The 14,844-nt window shown below is 35.0% G+C and overlaps 1 protein-coding gene across 2 annotated transcripts in view; it reads left to right on the top strand.

Annotated features, from left to right (window-relative positions):
- wnt10a (wingless-type MMTV integration site family, member 10a) overlaps positions 1 to 13,045 on the top strand; it is a 66,355-nt gene extending 53,310 nt beyond the window's left edge. For both annotated transcript variants that reach the window (XM_028435983.1, XM_028435984.1), the window contains exon 4: positions 10,952 to 13,045. In XM_028435983.1, the coding sequence (XP_028291784.1) occupies positions 10,952 to 11,500 (549 nt within the window). In that variant the 3' untranslated portion in view covers positions 11,501 to 13,045. The remainder of the gene's footprint in view (positions 1 to 10,951) is intronic.
- The last annotated feature ends 1,799 nt before the right edge of the window (positions 13,046 to 14,844 follow it).

The following is a 14,844-nucleotide window of genomic DNA, read 5'->3' as shown; positions in this document are numbered from 1 at the left end:
ATGTGACACAAAGGAAAACCGCAAGCCCCTGAAAAATATTGTAGAGTTTCATTAAATTGGTGAATGTGGTAATTTACACAATAATTAATGTAATTCATGCACTTCTCCATATACACAAAATACAAATTATGTACAATTTATGTAAGAAACCAACAATATCCAAGCAATAAGTGACAGGTATCAGCCCCAACAGGGTCTTCACTTTAAATTTCCTAGATTTTGTGACCGATTTCTATTTAATTAAGAGAAATATGTCATCATTTGAGGAAAATTCAAGGATTTTTAACAGTTTAACGTTAAAAATGACTGCAATCATGCAATACAAGCACCGGGAAAACTGTAAGCCCCTGCAAATATTGTTGAGTTTCATTCACTTCTGAAATTTCTATACCTGTTAATAACCATACAGTGGTTCCAGGTTGGGCACGCCAATTTTTTGTGAAAGATTGAGATGAAATGCGCAATCTGGATCCGATGTGGAGAAACTGGATAGGGTAATAGAAAATCCAACCTGACATTACTGTGTCAAATTTCGTAAAGTTTGGTCAATTACGACACGAGATTTGAATTTTGGAAATTTCGCCAATGATGAGATATAGGGATTTTTAATTTTAATTTTTTTAAATCGCAATGAAATGCTCGATCCGGATTTGATCTGAATGAAACGTAGCGGAATAATTGAGGAACCAACCCGACATAACTGAGTCAAATTTCATAAAAGTGGCAGAAAAAGATAGGAACAATAAGCTTAAACTGGCAAATAATGGGCATGACAAATCATGAAATATGGTGAAAACAGGTTAAAAGTCAAAATAATGGGTCAACATATGTAACTTTAGGTATGAAAAGTGGTGAAAAACATTTATAAATGCCAAAAATGTCATGAAAGTGGAAAAAATGTGCAAAAAAATTGGTCAAAATTTGCAAAAGTAGCCAAAAACAGACAGAAATAGTGGTAAAAACGGTTCAAAGTGTCAATATTGGTTTTAATTTCTCAGAAATGGGAGGAGTTGGGGTAATGCAATTTAAAAAGTAGGAACAATTAGTTTAAACTGGCAAATAATGGGCTTGACAAATCGCAAATGTGGTTAAATTGGCAAAAATAAGCATTAAATATGATGAAAAAAAAGTTGAAAGTAATGGGTCAATATATGTGACAATAAGTTGAAAAAGTGGTGGTAAACATTTATAAATGCCAAAAATGTCATGAAAGTGGAAAAAATGCGCAGAAAAGGCATTAAAATTTGACAGAGAAGTGGCAGAAATGGGAGTAATGTAGCAAAAATGCATTAAAAGGAGAAAAAATATGGCAAGAAAAAGTGATAAAAATGAGTTAAGACATGAAAAGTTTGGTGTAGTGGCAGAAAAAGCATAAAAAATTGGCAAAAATGGGCCTAAATTGGTTAAAAAATATCCAAGTGTCTCATGACCCCAAATGGGGTCCCTGACCTCAAGGTTGAGAACTTATGCTCTAAAGGGCCAGTTATGGCCCCCGGGCCTTGAGTTTGACACCTAAGGTCTATTTTTAATTAGAATGATGTCAAACTCCTTTCAGTACTTTTGATGTAATTCTGCAGACAAACAAACAAATAAATAAACATAATATGGTCTCCCTGGCAGAGATAATAAATATATGTATATTTATTAACAGATTAATATGTCTGACCCATCCTGGAATAAATAAACTACTTTATCAACGCTGCACAGTAGCCTTCCTGTACTTTTCCTGCTCTACTGTATCATGTGACCCCCACCTCTAGTCTGCCACCAACATGTTGCATTTGATCTCCGTCTGGGGGAGTTTTATTGGTTCCTCCGTCTACTCTCATAGCCCATTAAAAACACGCCAGATGTTCGCTCCAACATTGACTTTGAAGCTTTGACATCTCTGTCGGTGAAGTGAAGTATGGTCCAATATGTTGGTTATCAAACACAGGTTTGTGACCTCATTCTAAAGACATATTTCATTAAAAAAAGAGCCTCGCTGCGCCCCGTCGGTCACGAAATGTAAAAATCTATCAACTTGGTTATCAACTAACAAATACTCATGCTTCATTCTATATATATATATATATATATATATATATATATATATATATATATATATATATAGTGTGTTTCTGGAGTCATTTTGTAATTGATGTTGTTTTGTGGGGTTTTTTTGCGTCATTTTGTTTCTTGTGATATACGTAGGTTTTTAATTTTTGTATTATTCTTTAGTATTTTTGTCATTATCTTGTGGGTTTTTATTTTTCCTTTGAGTATTTTTTTCAATTTGTGTACTTTTCCGCAAATTTGTGCATTTTCTTGAATCATTTTGTGCATTTTGCTCTCCCTTTGTGTGTTTTTAGATTCATTTTGTATATTTATGTTGTTTTGTGAGTTTGTTTTGAATCATTTTCTGTATAATTTGTGGTTTTGTGTGTGTGATTTTGTTTTTTGATATTTAGCTTTTATTTTTTTGCATTAATTTTTAGTATTTACATAGTTGGCTTGTGCGTTTTTGTTTTCCCTTTGTTTGTTCGTTTTCATTTTGTGTATTTTTCCATAGTTTTGTGTGTATTTTTATATATTTTTGTTGTTTTGCAGGTTTATTTTGAGTCATTTTGTGTATATTTTGTGTGTTTTTAGAGTCATACTGTGTTTTCTTTTTTCCTTTGATTGTTGTATTAGTTATTTGTATTATTTTTTAATCTTTTTGTCGTTGTCTTGTAGGTTTTTCTTTTCCCTTTGAGTATTTTTGTTTCAATTCGTGTATTTTTCCGCAAATTTGTATGTTTTCTTGAATCTTTTTGTGTATTTTTGCTTTCCCTTTGTGTGCTTCAGGAGTCTGTTTTGTGGGGGGTTTTTTTGTCATTTTGTGTATAATTTGTGGTTTTGTGTGTGTTTTGGAGTCAATTTGTTCTTTTTGATATTTTTTTAAAATTTTTGTATTATCTTTGAGTATTTTCGTAGTTGGCTTGTGCGTTTTTGTTTTCCCTTTGTGTATGTTTGTTTTCATTTTGTGTATTTTTCCATAGTTTTTTCAGTCATTTTGCATATTTTTGTGGTTTTGTGGATTTCTTTGGAGTCATTTTGCATATATTTTGTGTGTTTTTAGAGTCAAACTGTGTTTTTTTGTCTCCTTTGTTGTTTTAGATTTTTGTATTATTTTTTTGTATTTTTGTCATTGTCTTGTGGGTTTTTGTTTTCCCTTTGAGTGTTTTTGTTTCAATTTGCGTACTTTTCTGCCAACTTGTGTGTTCTCTTGCGTCATTTTGTGTATTTTTGTGGTTTTGTGAGTTTGTTTTTAGTCATTTTGTGTGTTTTTAGTCATACTCTATTTTTTTCTTTGGTTATTTGTTTTAGATTTTTTTTTTAATTATTTTTTTTTGTATTTCTGCTGTCATCTTCTGGGTTTTTGCTTTCCCTTTGCATCCAAAAAAAGAGACTCGCTGCACTGCGTCGGTCAGGAAATGTAAAAATCTATAAACTTTGTGATCGACTAACAGAGACTCGTACTTCACTCTATTCAATGGACCCAATACCATGTCTTTGCATGCCTTATGTTGTGTTAGTCATGTTGAAAAAATAATTGCAACACATGTACATAATCCCTTAGACTGCGTTTGAGAATCAATCTGCCCTCATTCCAACCTTCTGTATACAGTACAGATCTACCCTGCACAGGGTTCAGCTATAGTCTACTTTATATCTACCCTGCACAGGGGTCAGCTATAGTCCACTTTATATCTACCCTGCACAGGGGTCAGCTATAGTCCACTTTATATCTACCCTGCACAGGGTTCAGCTATAGTCTACTTTATATCTACCCTGCACAGGGGTCAGCTATAGTCCACTTTATATCTACCCTGCACAGGGGTCAGCTATAGTCCACTTTATATCTACCCTGCACAGGGTTCAGCTATAGTCCACTTTATATCTACCCTGCACAGGGTTCAGCTATAGTCCACTTTATATCTACCCTGCACAGGGGTCAGCTATAGTCCACTTTATATCTACCCTGCACAGGGGTCAGCTATAGTCCACTCTGAGACCACAGCAGGGGGGGACAAGGTCTGGTCCTGGAGAACCCCTGCCCTGCATGTTTTAGATCAGAAATGGGCAACTTTTATCACAGTAGTGGTCTGAAGATGTGATTATATCTGATCCAAGGGCCACATTATCAACATCCATGTCTGCATTTACAGTAATGACTAATCTGCGCATTAATACAGGGAAGAACAAAGGGTTCGGAGTGTTTTTGTTGTTGTTTTCTGTGTTGTCCTGTCATATTTGTATACTTTTGTTGTTTTGTCGGGTTTATTTTGAGTCATTTTGTGTATATTTGATTGTTGTTTTGTGTGTTGTTTTGCAGTCAATGTGTATTTTGTTGATTATGTGTGTTTCTGGAGTTATTTTGAGTATTTTCACGGTCCTTTTTTGCGTTTCTGGGATCATTTTGTTTCTTTTGATTGTTTTAAATTTTTTTGTATTGTTTTTTAGTATTTTCATAGTTGTGTGGTGTGTTTCTGTCTTACTTTTCTGTGTTTTTGTTTCATTTTGTGTATTTTTTTCACATTTTTGTGTGTTTTGGAAGTCATTTTTGTATATTTTTGTTGTTTATCATCAATTTTTTTTTTTATTGTTTTGAGTATTTTTGTTCTCTTGTGTGTTTTTTGTTTTCTCTTGGTGTATTTTTGTTTAATGTGGAGTATTTTCTATAATAATTTTGTTTCTTTTGATAGTTTTGTGTGTGTGTGTGTGTATTTGCGTATTTTTGTAGCTGTCGTGTTCTTTTCTACAAAATTGTGTTTTCTTGAGTCACTTTGTGTATTTTTGTAATATTTTTTAGTACGCCTGCTGTTGTCTTCTGGGTTTTTAGCTTTCTCTTTGTCTCATGTTTCTGTTTTGTGTATTTTTCTGTAATTCTTTGTGTTTCTGGAGTCATTTTGTGCATTTCTGTTGCCTTACTCTGTCTTACCATTATATCTGTACTCATTGCAGATCCGTTATAAAGCTTCTTTGAACAAAAATAACCTGACTCACTCATTTTCACGATTACTGCATCTGTTTTCCTGCCTTTTTTTGGTAAATGTTTTTTGTTAAACACTTACAAACCATAACAACAGGACAAAGCCGTCTCTGTGAGCGTTTCTGCTCCGTTTCTAGCTATAGTCCCAGTCAGAAAGCCGGAAATCACAAGCTTTCATCTCGTCATCCGTCCGTCAGTCGGCTGTTCAAAGTGGAACAAACGCACGCTCAATGTTTTGAGAAGAAAAAGGAAACTCATTACGATGAATCAGTCGTCGCTCTAAAAATCCTATTTTTGGGCACTGTGTTCTTCTAAAAATACAACAGCTATCAGCTGCTGTAGAACTTCTTCCTCTAATACACGTGTCAAACTCATGGCACGGGGGCCAAAACTTGCCCTTTGGAGCATCCAGTTTGGCCCACACAGAGAAAACATGAATCATTGTGTAAATGAAACGCAATATTTGCAGGTGCTCACAGTTTTCCCGGTGCTTATATCGCACGATTTCAGTCATTTTTAATGTTAAACAGTTGGAAAAGCTCAAAATTCTTACAAAATCTTTCAGTATTCCTCAAATTATTGCATAATAATTCCATAATAATCACAAAATCAAGGAAATTTAAAGTAAAGATCCTGTTGAGACTGATATTTATCACTTATTGCTTAGATGTTGTCGGTTTATTACATGTTTTGTATTTTATGTAAACGTAGAAGTGCAAACTATGGCACAATAATGTTGAAATTACTTGTTTTCTTGCATAAAATCTGTCTGAGTTTGACACCCCTGCTCTAATCCAGTGAAATCTTTGTTAACCCTTAGTGAAATCAGATGAAGAAAGATGTTATCGTCTGTTTTACTTTTATTTTGAAGTTTGAACTGTGTGTGAGACTTTGTTAATTGTTATATTTTGGCTAAATATTGATATTTTTGTCCCTTTAATCTGCCGATTGATTGAGTTTTTATTTGCCAAACCTTTACTTTACGTTTGAGCGTCTGAATGTCGACAAAAAGACTATATAAAATGAGCATATTTCTGCTGCAGTAAAAAAAAAACTTTTTTGAATAATTAATTTTTTTGGTTTGGTTTTAGGCTAATTTTTTTGTTTTTCTGACAAATTTTTTCTGTTTTTCAGAGTAATGTTTCTGTGTTTTTCGGAGTAATTTTCTCTTAAAAAAGGAGCATTAAAAACAAGAAAAAAAACATTTCATAAAACAGAAGAAAAAAAATGTGTCCAACAAACAAAAAATATTAATTATTCAATATTTTTTCAAATGAATGCAATACTCTTCTGTAATCCAGTTTGTGTAGCTGCAGTATTTGCCAACTGTCCTCAGTAGTTACTGTGTGACACTAACTTCCCTGTGGGGTTCCACAGAACTTTTAACAATTTGCAAATTGAGTTATAAAACTTGTAACACCTGTCTGTCTTGTATTTATTGATGTCTGACAGTCAAAGTTATGATGTTCACTTATGCATTCAGCCGTTACTCATTAGGTTGAGGATACGAGCTCTGTCACGTCCTCCTGCAGGGATTCTGATGTTACTTTGCAGCTCAAAACACCAACAGTGCCCGAACAAAAAACTGTTAAGATGTTTATCCCAGTGGAAAAATACTAAATAATAAATGAATTTAAGAAAAAATAAAAAATTATACTACCGGTATTTGAATTCAGTTGGTATATTAATCCTTTAGATGTACAGCCATGAAAATTAAATTACTTTGTTATGTCTAATTTTGAACAGGGGATACAGAAACTCTATAGTTTATAGCAGACATGGACATGTGGTGGACCCTGGTCTAATTCTGTGCAGCCCCCAAAAGAAATACACCAAATAAAATGAATATAAATAGTATTACAAGGACACTTTACAGAGCAATAAAAATGCAATGAAATAAAAGAAAGTCAAGTATATTAAGTATAATCAAGAAACAAAATATACAAGTACACAAAATTACACTAATTAACACAAAACAACAGCAAAATGACAACAAAATAACAGAAAATGTAAAAATGATCTTCTAAATGACTTGAATAATCAATAAAAATGACTTAAAAACATACAATATGGTGACAAAAACACACCAAAATAGTCAAAACAAGATCCCTCAGGGAGCGCAAACCTCCGCTAATGAAGGGAAATGTGCAATCCAGATCTCGTTGAAACTTCTTGAGGTAATTGAGGAACCATCCTGACGTAACCAAGTCAAAGTCCATAAAAATCAGTCAATTAAAAACAAAGAACTTTAGCCAATGATGAGAGAAAGGGATTCATCCATTTTTTATATTGATCCAGATCCCCTCTTAAATTTAAGGAAATCTTCCATAGCAACTTGATCTCCACTTTGATCTCAGAAACATGTCTGGAGATCAAAGCTGATTTCCTAAGGAACAGTTGTCTGAAAAAATGAAACCATATCATTCAAGAAGACGACAAAAGTAATCTTGCTGGAATTACTACGAGGAAGTCAAGGAAACTTCAAAGGAAACATCAAAGCGATCAGGAGATCAAAGTGGATTTCCTAAGGAACAGTTGTCTGAATAAATGAAACCTTTACATATCGTATAATCTTCCATGGACTATCTTTAGTTGAAATGTTGTCAACATCATTAAACATTTTCGGTTTTTGTAACAGACAAACAAATGGATAAACGGCAATGAAAATATTGCGTACTTTGCGGAGGTAATAACTAACACAAAACAATCATATTAAAAGTGACTTCACAAACACAAAATGACTCCGATAATCGACAAAACTAGTCAAAAGCACACAAAATGACAGAAAAAGCCACAAAAACCTTATTCTATCTTGTATTATTGCTTCGATTGTTGATGTTTTTAAAGTTCTGACATTGGACCCATTACGCCGTGCTGTGTTTAATAAAACTGTATCAAAAGTTAAATCAGGCCAATGCATCACATTATGTCAGAGCTTCATCTTTGATACGTGACTGTATTAAACCTTCACAGTAGCATGCTGCGCTGCTGCGTGCTGATATTGATACTTGGCGAAACACAATAACGCTGCTTTCTTGTGTCAAGCTGCATTTCTTCTGGTTTGGCGGGTTTCCTACAGCCCTATCCGGCAGCGAACGCACCATCAAACAGTAGCAATGTGGATGCAATTATGACTCCTGGGTCAGTTTGTGTCTTTAAGGTTTAAGTGGGTTGAATCGCTTCATGATTACAGACCGTGCTGTGTGTTTAGGGCCAGCTAGTTTGTGATTCTGGGGTTGCCTTTACCATGACGTTTAAAGGGGAAAAAAAGAACATCTGAACCTAGAGCAAGTGCTGTTTGAGTTATTATAGTGTTGTTTACTCTTCACTGCTGATCATAGACTCTTTAACCTTTCCTTTCAGCGCTCTATTGATCGGTAGTGCTGTGATTATACAAAAGATACACGTCTGGGTCACTTTCTTTAATCACCAGACTGTGAGAGATCCACAAAGTCATGCAAATATTTAGAATTCTTTGACAGAAATGTCACGATGAAGTGTATATTCCACAGAAACATCGGCATTTATAATTTTCTAAAAAGCTCCAAATTACAGACAACTTTGACGAGCGATGGAAGAGTAAATATAAATTTCTTAACACATCTGTAAATAGTTTGGCCTTTGATGGTTTTACACACAAACCTCATCTCTGCAGCCCAGATCCTTAATGTTTCCTTTTTCCTTTTAAAGTGGATTTATAGAACAGTAGAGCATTCTTTTTTATTTTGCACCATTGTTCTATGAATCTGTGATAACCACATTTATTTATTTATCTGAATAGTATCCACTGTTATCCAGGAACGTTTATTATTTGCTCCATAGTATATAGTCATCTTAAAGATGTAAATCCTTGTTTTAATCAGTAATAAAATGGTGACCAAAAAATGGTGGAAAAGATGGTAAAATGGGCTTTTAAAAAACAAAAAAATTGGTTCAAAATTATAAATTAGAGTGTCCAAAAACAGACAGAAAAAGGGTTCAAGTGTCAATATTAGAATAAATAGTTTAAACTGGCAATAAATGGGCATGACAAAATGTGAATGTGGTTAAAATGGCAAAAATAAGCATAAAATATGGTGGCAAGTGACAATAATGAGTCAACATATGTAACATTAGGTGGAAAAAGTGGTGAAAGGGGTTTATAAGTGCTGAAAATGTGGGAAAAGTGTGCAGAAAAGGCATTGACATTTGATGCAGAAATGGGAGTAATGTCGCAAAAATGCATTAAAAGGAGTAAAAATATGGCAAGAAAAAGTGATGAAAATAGGTTTAAAAAGTTTGGTGTAGTTGCAGAAAAAAGTTAAAAAAAATAAGCAAAAATGGGCTCAAATTGTTAAAAAAAATATTCTTCGTTTCTTAAAGGCATCTGACGACCTCCTCTCAGTGTCACGCGCCATAGTGTATAGTCATCCTAAAGATATAAATCCTTGTTTTAATCAGAAATAAAATTGGTGGACCAAAAATGATGGAAAAGGTGGTGAAATGGGATTTTTAAAAAAAACATTAAAAAATTGCAAAAGTTGCAAATTGTAGTGGCCAAAAATGGACAGAAAAAGTGATAAAAATTTTTCAAAGTGTCAATACCGACTTAAAAGTGGCAGAAAAAAGTATGAATTAGTTTAAACTGGCAAATAATGGGCATTACAAATCGTGAATGTGGTTAAATTGGCAATAATAAGCATGAAATAAGGTTAAAAGAGACAATAATGGGTCAAAATATGTCATTAGGTGGGAAAAGTGGTGGAAAGGGTTTATAAGTGCTGAAAATGTCTTAAAAGTAGGAAAAAATGTTCTGCAGTAAATGATGAGTAATGAGTTTGGGGCACACCTGCATCCATCTGTGTCATTTGATATCAGCGCGTTTGACAGCAGAGTCCGGCCACCTGCTTCTGTTCGAGCCGAGCATTGTGTGCAAAAACTAGCTTTGAAATACACACAAAAGACAAATACACATCGACAAAAAATCACTGAAAAACATACAAAATGCCACAGAAAATACTCATAACACACATTAAAGACTTTAAAAACACAAACGGATGAGAAAAATACTCTAAATGATTCCAAGAGCCATACAAAATCAGAGAAAAAGACTGAAATATGGGCGACCGTGGCTCAGGTGGTGGAGGGTCGTCTTCTGAATCGAGAGGTTGGGGGTTCGATCCCTGTACCTGACTATGCGTCGAAGTGTCCTTGGGCAAGACACTGAACCCTAAGTTGCTCCCAATGGTCGACGAGCGCCTTGCATGGCAGTCCTGTCCCATAGGTGTGTGAGTGATTGGGTGAATGAGCTGATATGTAAAGCGCTTTGGGAATGCTTCAGTGTGGTTATAAGGTGCTATATACAGTAAATCTAGTCCATTTTACATTTACCATATAAAAAGCCACATAAAATACTCAAAAGACAAAGAAAATACCCAACAGATACAGAAAATACCACAAAAAACAAAACAAGAATACTAACAACATTAGAAACAGACAAGACGACTCCAATAAAAAAAATCACAAACAGACAAAAATACACAAATTGACTTTCACACAAGATGAATACAAATGTATACAAAATTAATAGAAAAATATAGAAAACAGCACCAAACATGCACAAAAAACATAAAACGACACCAGAAATGCACATAAATGACAAAAATACAGTTAATGACTCCAAAAACACTCAAAACAGCAACAAAAACACACAAACTCTTTGTTCTTTACTATATAAATGTTCACTTTTCTAAATCCTGACATAAATATTGATAATGTGGCCCTCAGACAACCACATTTGAGTGTCGTTTACTGTTATAACAGTTGTCCATAACAGGTCTATCTAAAAGAGATGAAGTCACAGACACAAACTGTAACTCATTATCTTGTGTTTCATTGGAGTCGTGAACCCTCATGTTGTTTCTTTCCTCTCCCCCTCGTCTGTCTGTCTTTTCTCAGGTGGTCGTGGATCACATGAAGAGGAAGTGTAAGTGCCACGGGACGTCGGGCAGCTGCCAGCTGAAAACCTGCTGGCAGGTCACCCCCGAGTTCCGAGTGGTGGGCGCCATCCTCAAAGAGCGCTTCCACATCGCCACCCTCATCAAAGCCCACAACCGGAACACCGGACAGCTGGACCACTCCCACCATAACCATCACAACCACCACAACCATCACCCCCATCATCACCACCACCACCACCATCACCACCACAACCACCACCACCACCACTCGCACCGACGGCGACCGAGCATCAACGAACTCGTCTACTTCGAAAAGTCCCCGGATTTCTGCGAGAGGGACCTGGGGTCGGACTCGGCCGGGACGCAGGGCCGGATCTGCAACAAGACCAGCCCCGGCATGGACAACTGTGAGAGCTTGTGCTGTGGGCGGGGCCACAACATTCTTCAGCAGACGCGGAGCGAACGATGCAACTGCAAGTTCCACTGGTGCTGCTACGTGGTCTGTGAGGAGTGTCGGATAACAGAGTGGGTCAGTGTCTGTAAATGAAGAACTTTACAAGTAAAAGAGACACTTTTAAACAAAGACCTTTAGTTTTTAAGTGGGGTTTGTTCATAGTTTGGACTGCAGAACCTTCTTTGCAGAACGGACACGTGCGAGCAGAACGGGCAAGGCGCAGGAGGCCAAGAACTTTTCTGAAGCCGCTCACAGAGCTTTGGACGCGTACGGATGAGACGTTTGTAAGAAATAAAACCCACAAAAGTATAAAGTGACAGACTGCTGCTGCTTCAGATTTGGGTCATCGAAGATGGAGATGCAGGAAAAGCCAAATAACAAGTGATCTCTGCCCTATAGCGTGGCATCACGTTGCACGGTATCGGCCACGTCTCTGTCCCATTGGACGTCCTTCAAAAACCTTCAGTATTTATTTATTGCAGCTGCCAAGTGAGCACTTACAACACATCTGAACACTCCTGGCAGATACGCGTGTGCGTCATGTATAAATCTGCCATTATTCACATGCTTTTGTTTTTAAAAGATAAAAATGTTGCAACTTTTACTAAGAATTGATGGAACAATGTTGGATGTGAACAATCGAGGCTCGTTGACTGTTGCTGTTGCTTCCTAGTGTTGCTCCTATCAGCAACTGAAAGTGTTTCCTCTCTCTAACGGATGGATTTGGAGATACTTAGCTATAAGGCACATGTGTCAAACTCATGGCCCAGGGGCCAAATCCGGCCATTTGGATCCATCAAATTTGGGCCCGCGTGAGAAAGTGAAATGACAGAGAAAACATGAATCATTGTGTAAATGAAACTCAATATTTCCAGGGGCTGCCTCACAGTTTTCCTGGAGCTTATATGGCATGATTGTAGTAATTTTTACTGTTAAACTGTTGAAAAAATTTTAAATTCTTACAAAATCCTTACATTTTCCTCAAATTATGACATTTCCCTTAATTTAAATAAAAATCTCTCACAAAATCTAGGAAATTCAAAGTGAAGACCGTGTTGGGACTGATATCTGTCACTTTTTGCTTGGATATTGTTGGTTTCTTACATAATTTATATATTACGTATACGCAGAACTGCAAACTAGGGCACAATAATGTTGAAATTACTCGTTTCTGTGGCCCACTTGAGATCAAACTGTTCCGTATTTGGCCCCCCAACTGAAATGAGTTTGACACCCCTGCAATAGGGCAACTTTAAAACCACTAATAGACACTAGAGTACACACGTCTACAGCAGAAACAGAAACAGCGGTGGGTGCAAGCGAGGGTGTAGACTCTACATTGCTGTTTCTGCTCCAGTTTGTAAAGCAAAGCACCTGAGATATGGTCAGTGATGTGCGACATACCACGTGTGACATGTGCTTTGTGTAAAATGACTGTCTGAGTGCACAATTATCCTTCAAAGCCAATCTGAACAGTACAACGGCATATTAGGGCCACAAAAATCTGGGCGCTATGAGAATAAAGTCGCAACGTTTCAAGAATAAAGTCGTATTATTTTGAGATTAAAACTGTAGTTTTATGAGGCGATGATATTTCAAGATAAAATTGTAATATTTTGAGAATGAAATCATATTTTATGAGATTGAATTAATAACAATTCAAGATTAAAGTTGTATTTTTTCAAGAATAAAATTGTTGTTTTATGAGATTAAATTCAAAAAATTTTGAGATTAAAGTCACAATATTTCGAGAATAAAAACATAATATTTTCAGAATAAAATTGTAGTTTTATGAGGTAAAGTATAGAATATTTCAAGATTAAAGTTGTAATATTTGGAGAAGAATAAAATTGTAGTTTTATGAGGTTAAATTCAGAATATTTTAAGATTAAAGTTGTAATATTTGGAGAATAAAATCGTAGTTTTATGAGGTTAAATTCAAAACAATTCAACATCAAAGTCGCAATATTTTGAGAATAAAAGTGTAGTTTTATGAGAATAAAGTCATAATTTGAAGATTAAAGTCATAATAATTTGAAGATTAAACTCGTAATATTATAAAAATAAAGTCGCGTTTTTATGAGATTAAAGTTAAAATATTTGAAGATTAAATTTGTAATATTTTGAGAATAAACTCGTAGTTTCATGAGGTTAAAATTCAGAATATTTCAACATCAAAGTCGCAATATTTTGAAAATATAATCATAGTTTTATTAGAATAAAGTCGTAATATTTGGAGAATAAAATTGTAGTTTTATGAGATTAAAGTCACAGTGTTTGAAGATTAATCTTGGAATATTTTGAAAATAAAATCGTAGTTTTACGAGATTAAAGTCATAACATTTAAAGATTGAAGTCTCTATTCTAAAAATATTGCGACTTTAATCAAATAAAATTATGATTATATTCTCGAATATATATAACTTTACTCAGATTTCTTTTTATTTTCACGTGGCCCTCATACGTCTTCGTAGAACAGAAATATATTAATTAAGAAACACGGTGTGACGCTGCACAAATCCACGAGCAGGCTCCAGTTTGTCACGGTGTAAACATCCTCCACCGTCATCAGTGTTTCCTGTTTAGTGATTAAATGTATTGTGTGCAGCACTGTAAGCCTGTAGTAATGTATCCACACACACACAGCCAGCTCCTAGTTAAATAAATATACACAGTGTATGAACACAGATGACATTTTGGCTTCAGCAGGAGATTGAAGCTCTTTATCAGATAATTTATTTAAAGCCAGGATATCTCTGAGTTAAACGCAGAGGAATAAAGTCTGGGATGATGAAATTCACAGGAATTGTTGGCAGAATGCTTTTTTCTATTTTTGTCATGTCATAAATGTTTGTGTTTATTTTCTATGTATTATATATGGCTATTATCTTAAGTTATTTTTAATATTCGTACGACAATAAAGACAGACCATAACAATACCTGGGCTTTAATGTGATTGATATTACACACTGTCTGGTTAATGGTGCATGAGCTTCCTGTGGGATGAATATGTCAAATAAAGTTAATTAATACTGGAGCATTAAGATAAACTTGCAGCACAAACAACTTCCACTCCTAGCCTCTCACAAAGCGATTCCACGCATCAGCAAATAATTTAAAAAGATGATCGAGATGATTGTTTTGCTGATATTGTCCAACATTTATTTTCTGATTTCCACTACATATATGGATTCATAAGGATTTTCAACGCATGACATTACACAAAATGGGCATCATCGGGCAAGGTTTGCATGATTATTATGATGGAAATTATAATAGGGCAGAAAATAAATTTGAATAGATTTAGAGTAATTTTAATGATTTTTTTCAAAACAGCTGTTATGGTTTACTGAAGAGATAAGGGCCAATTTTGATGGAGAAAATTATAATTATATATTTATATTAATAAGTTGAAATTTTGAGAAAAAAGTTGAAAT

The sequence above is a fragment of the Gouania willdenowi genome, chromosome 21 (assembly GCF_900634775.1).
Source record: "Gouania willdenowi chromosome 21, fGouWil2.1, whole genome shotgun sequence".
In the NCBI taxonomy this organism is placed as follows: domain Eukaryota; kingdom Metazoa; phylum Chordata; class Actinopteri; order Blenniiformes; family Gobiesocidae; genus Gouania; species Gouania willdenowi.
This window is presented reverse-complemented; position numbering and strand designations above follow the sequence as displayed.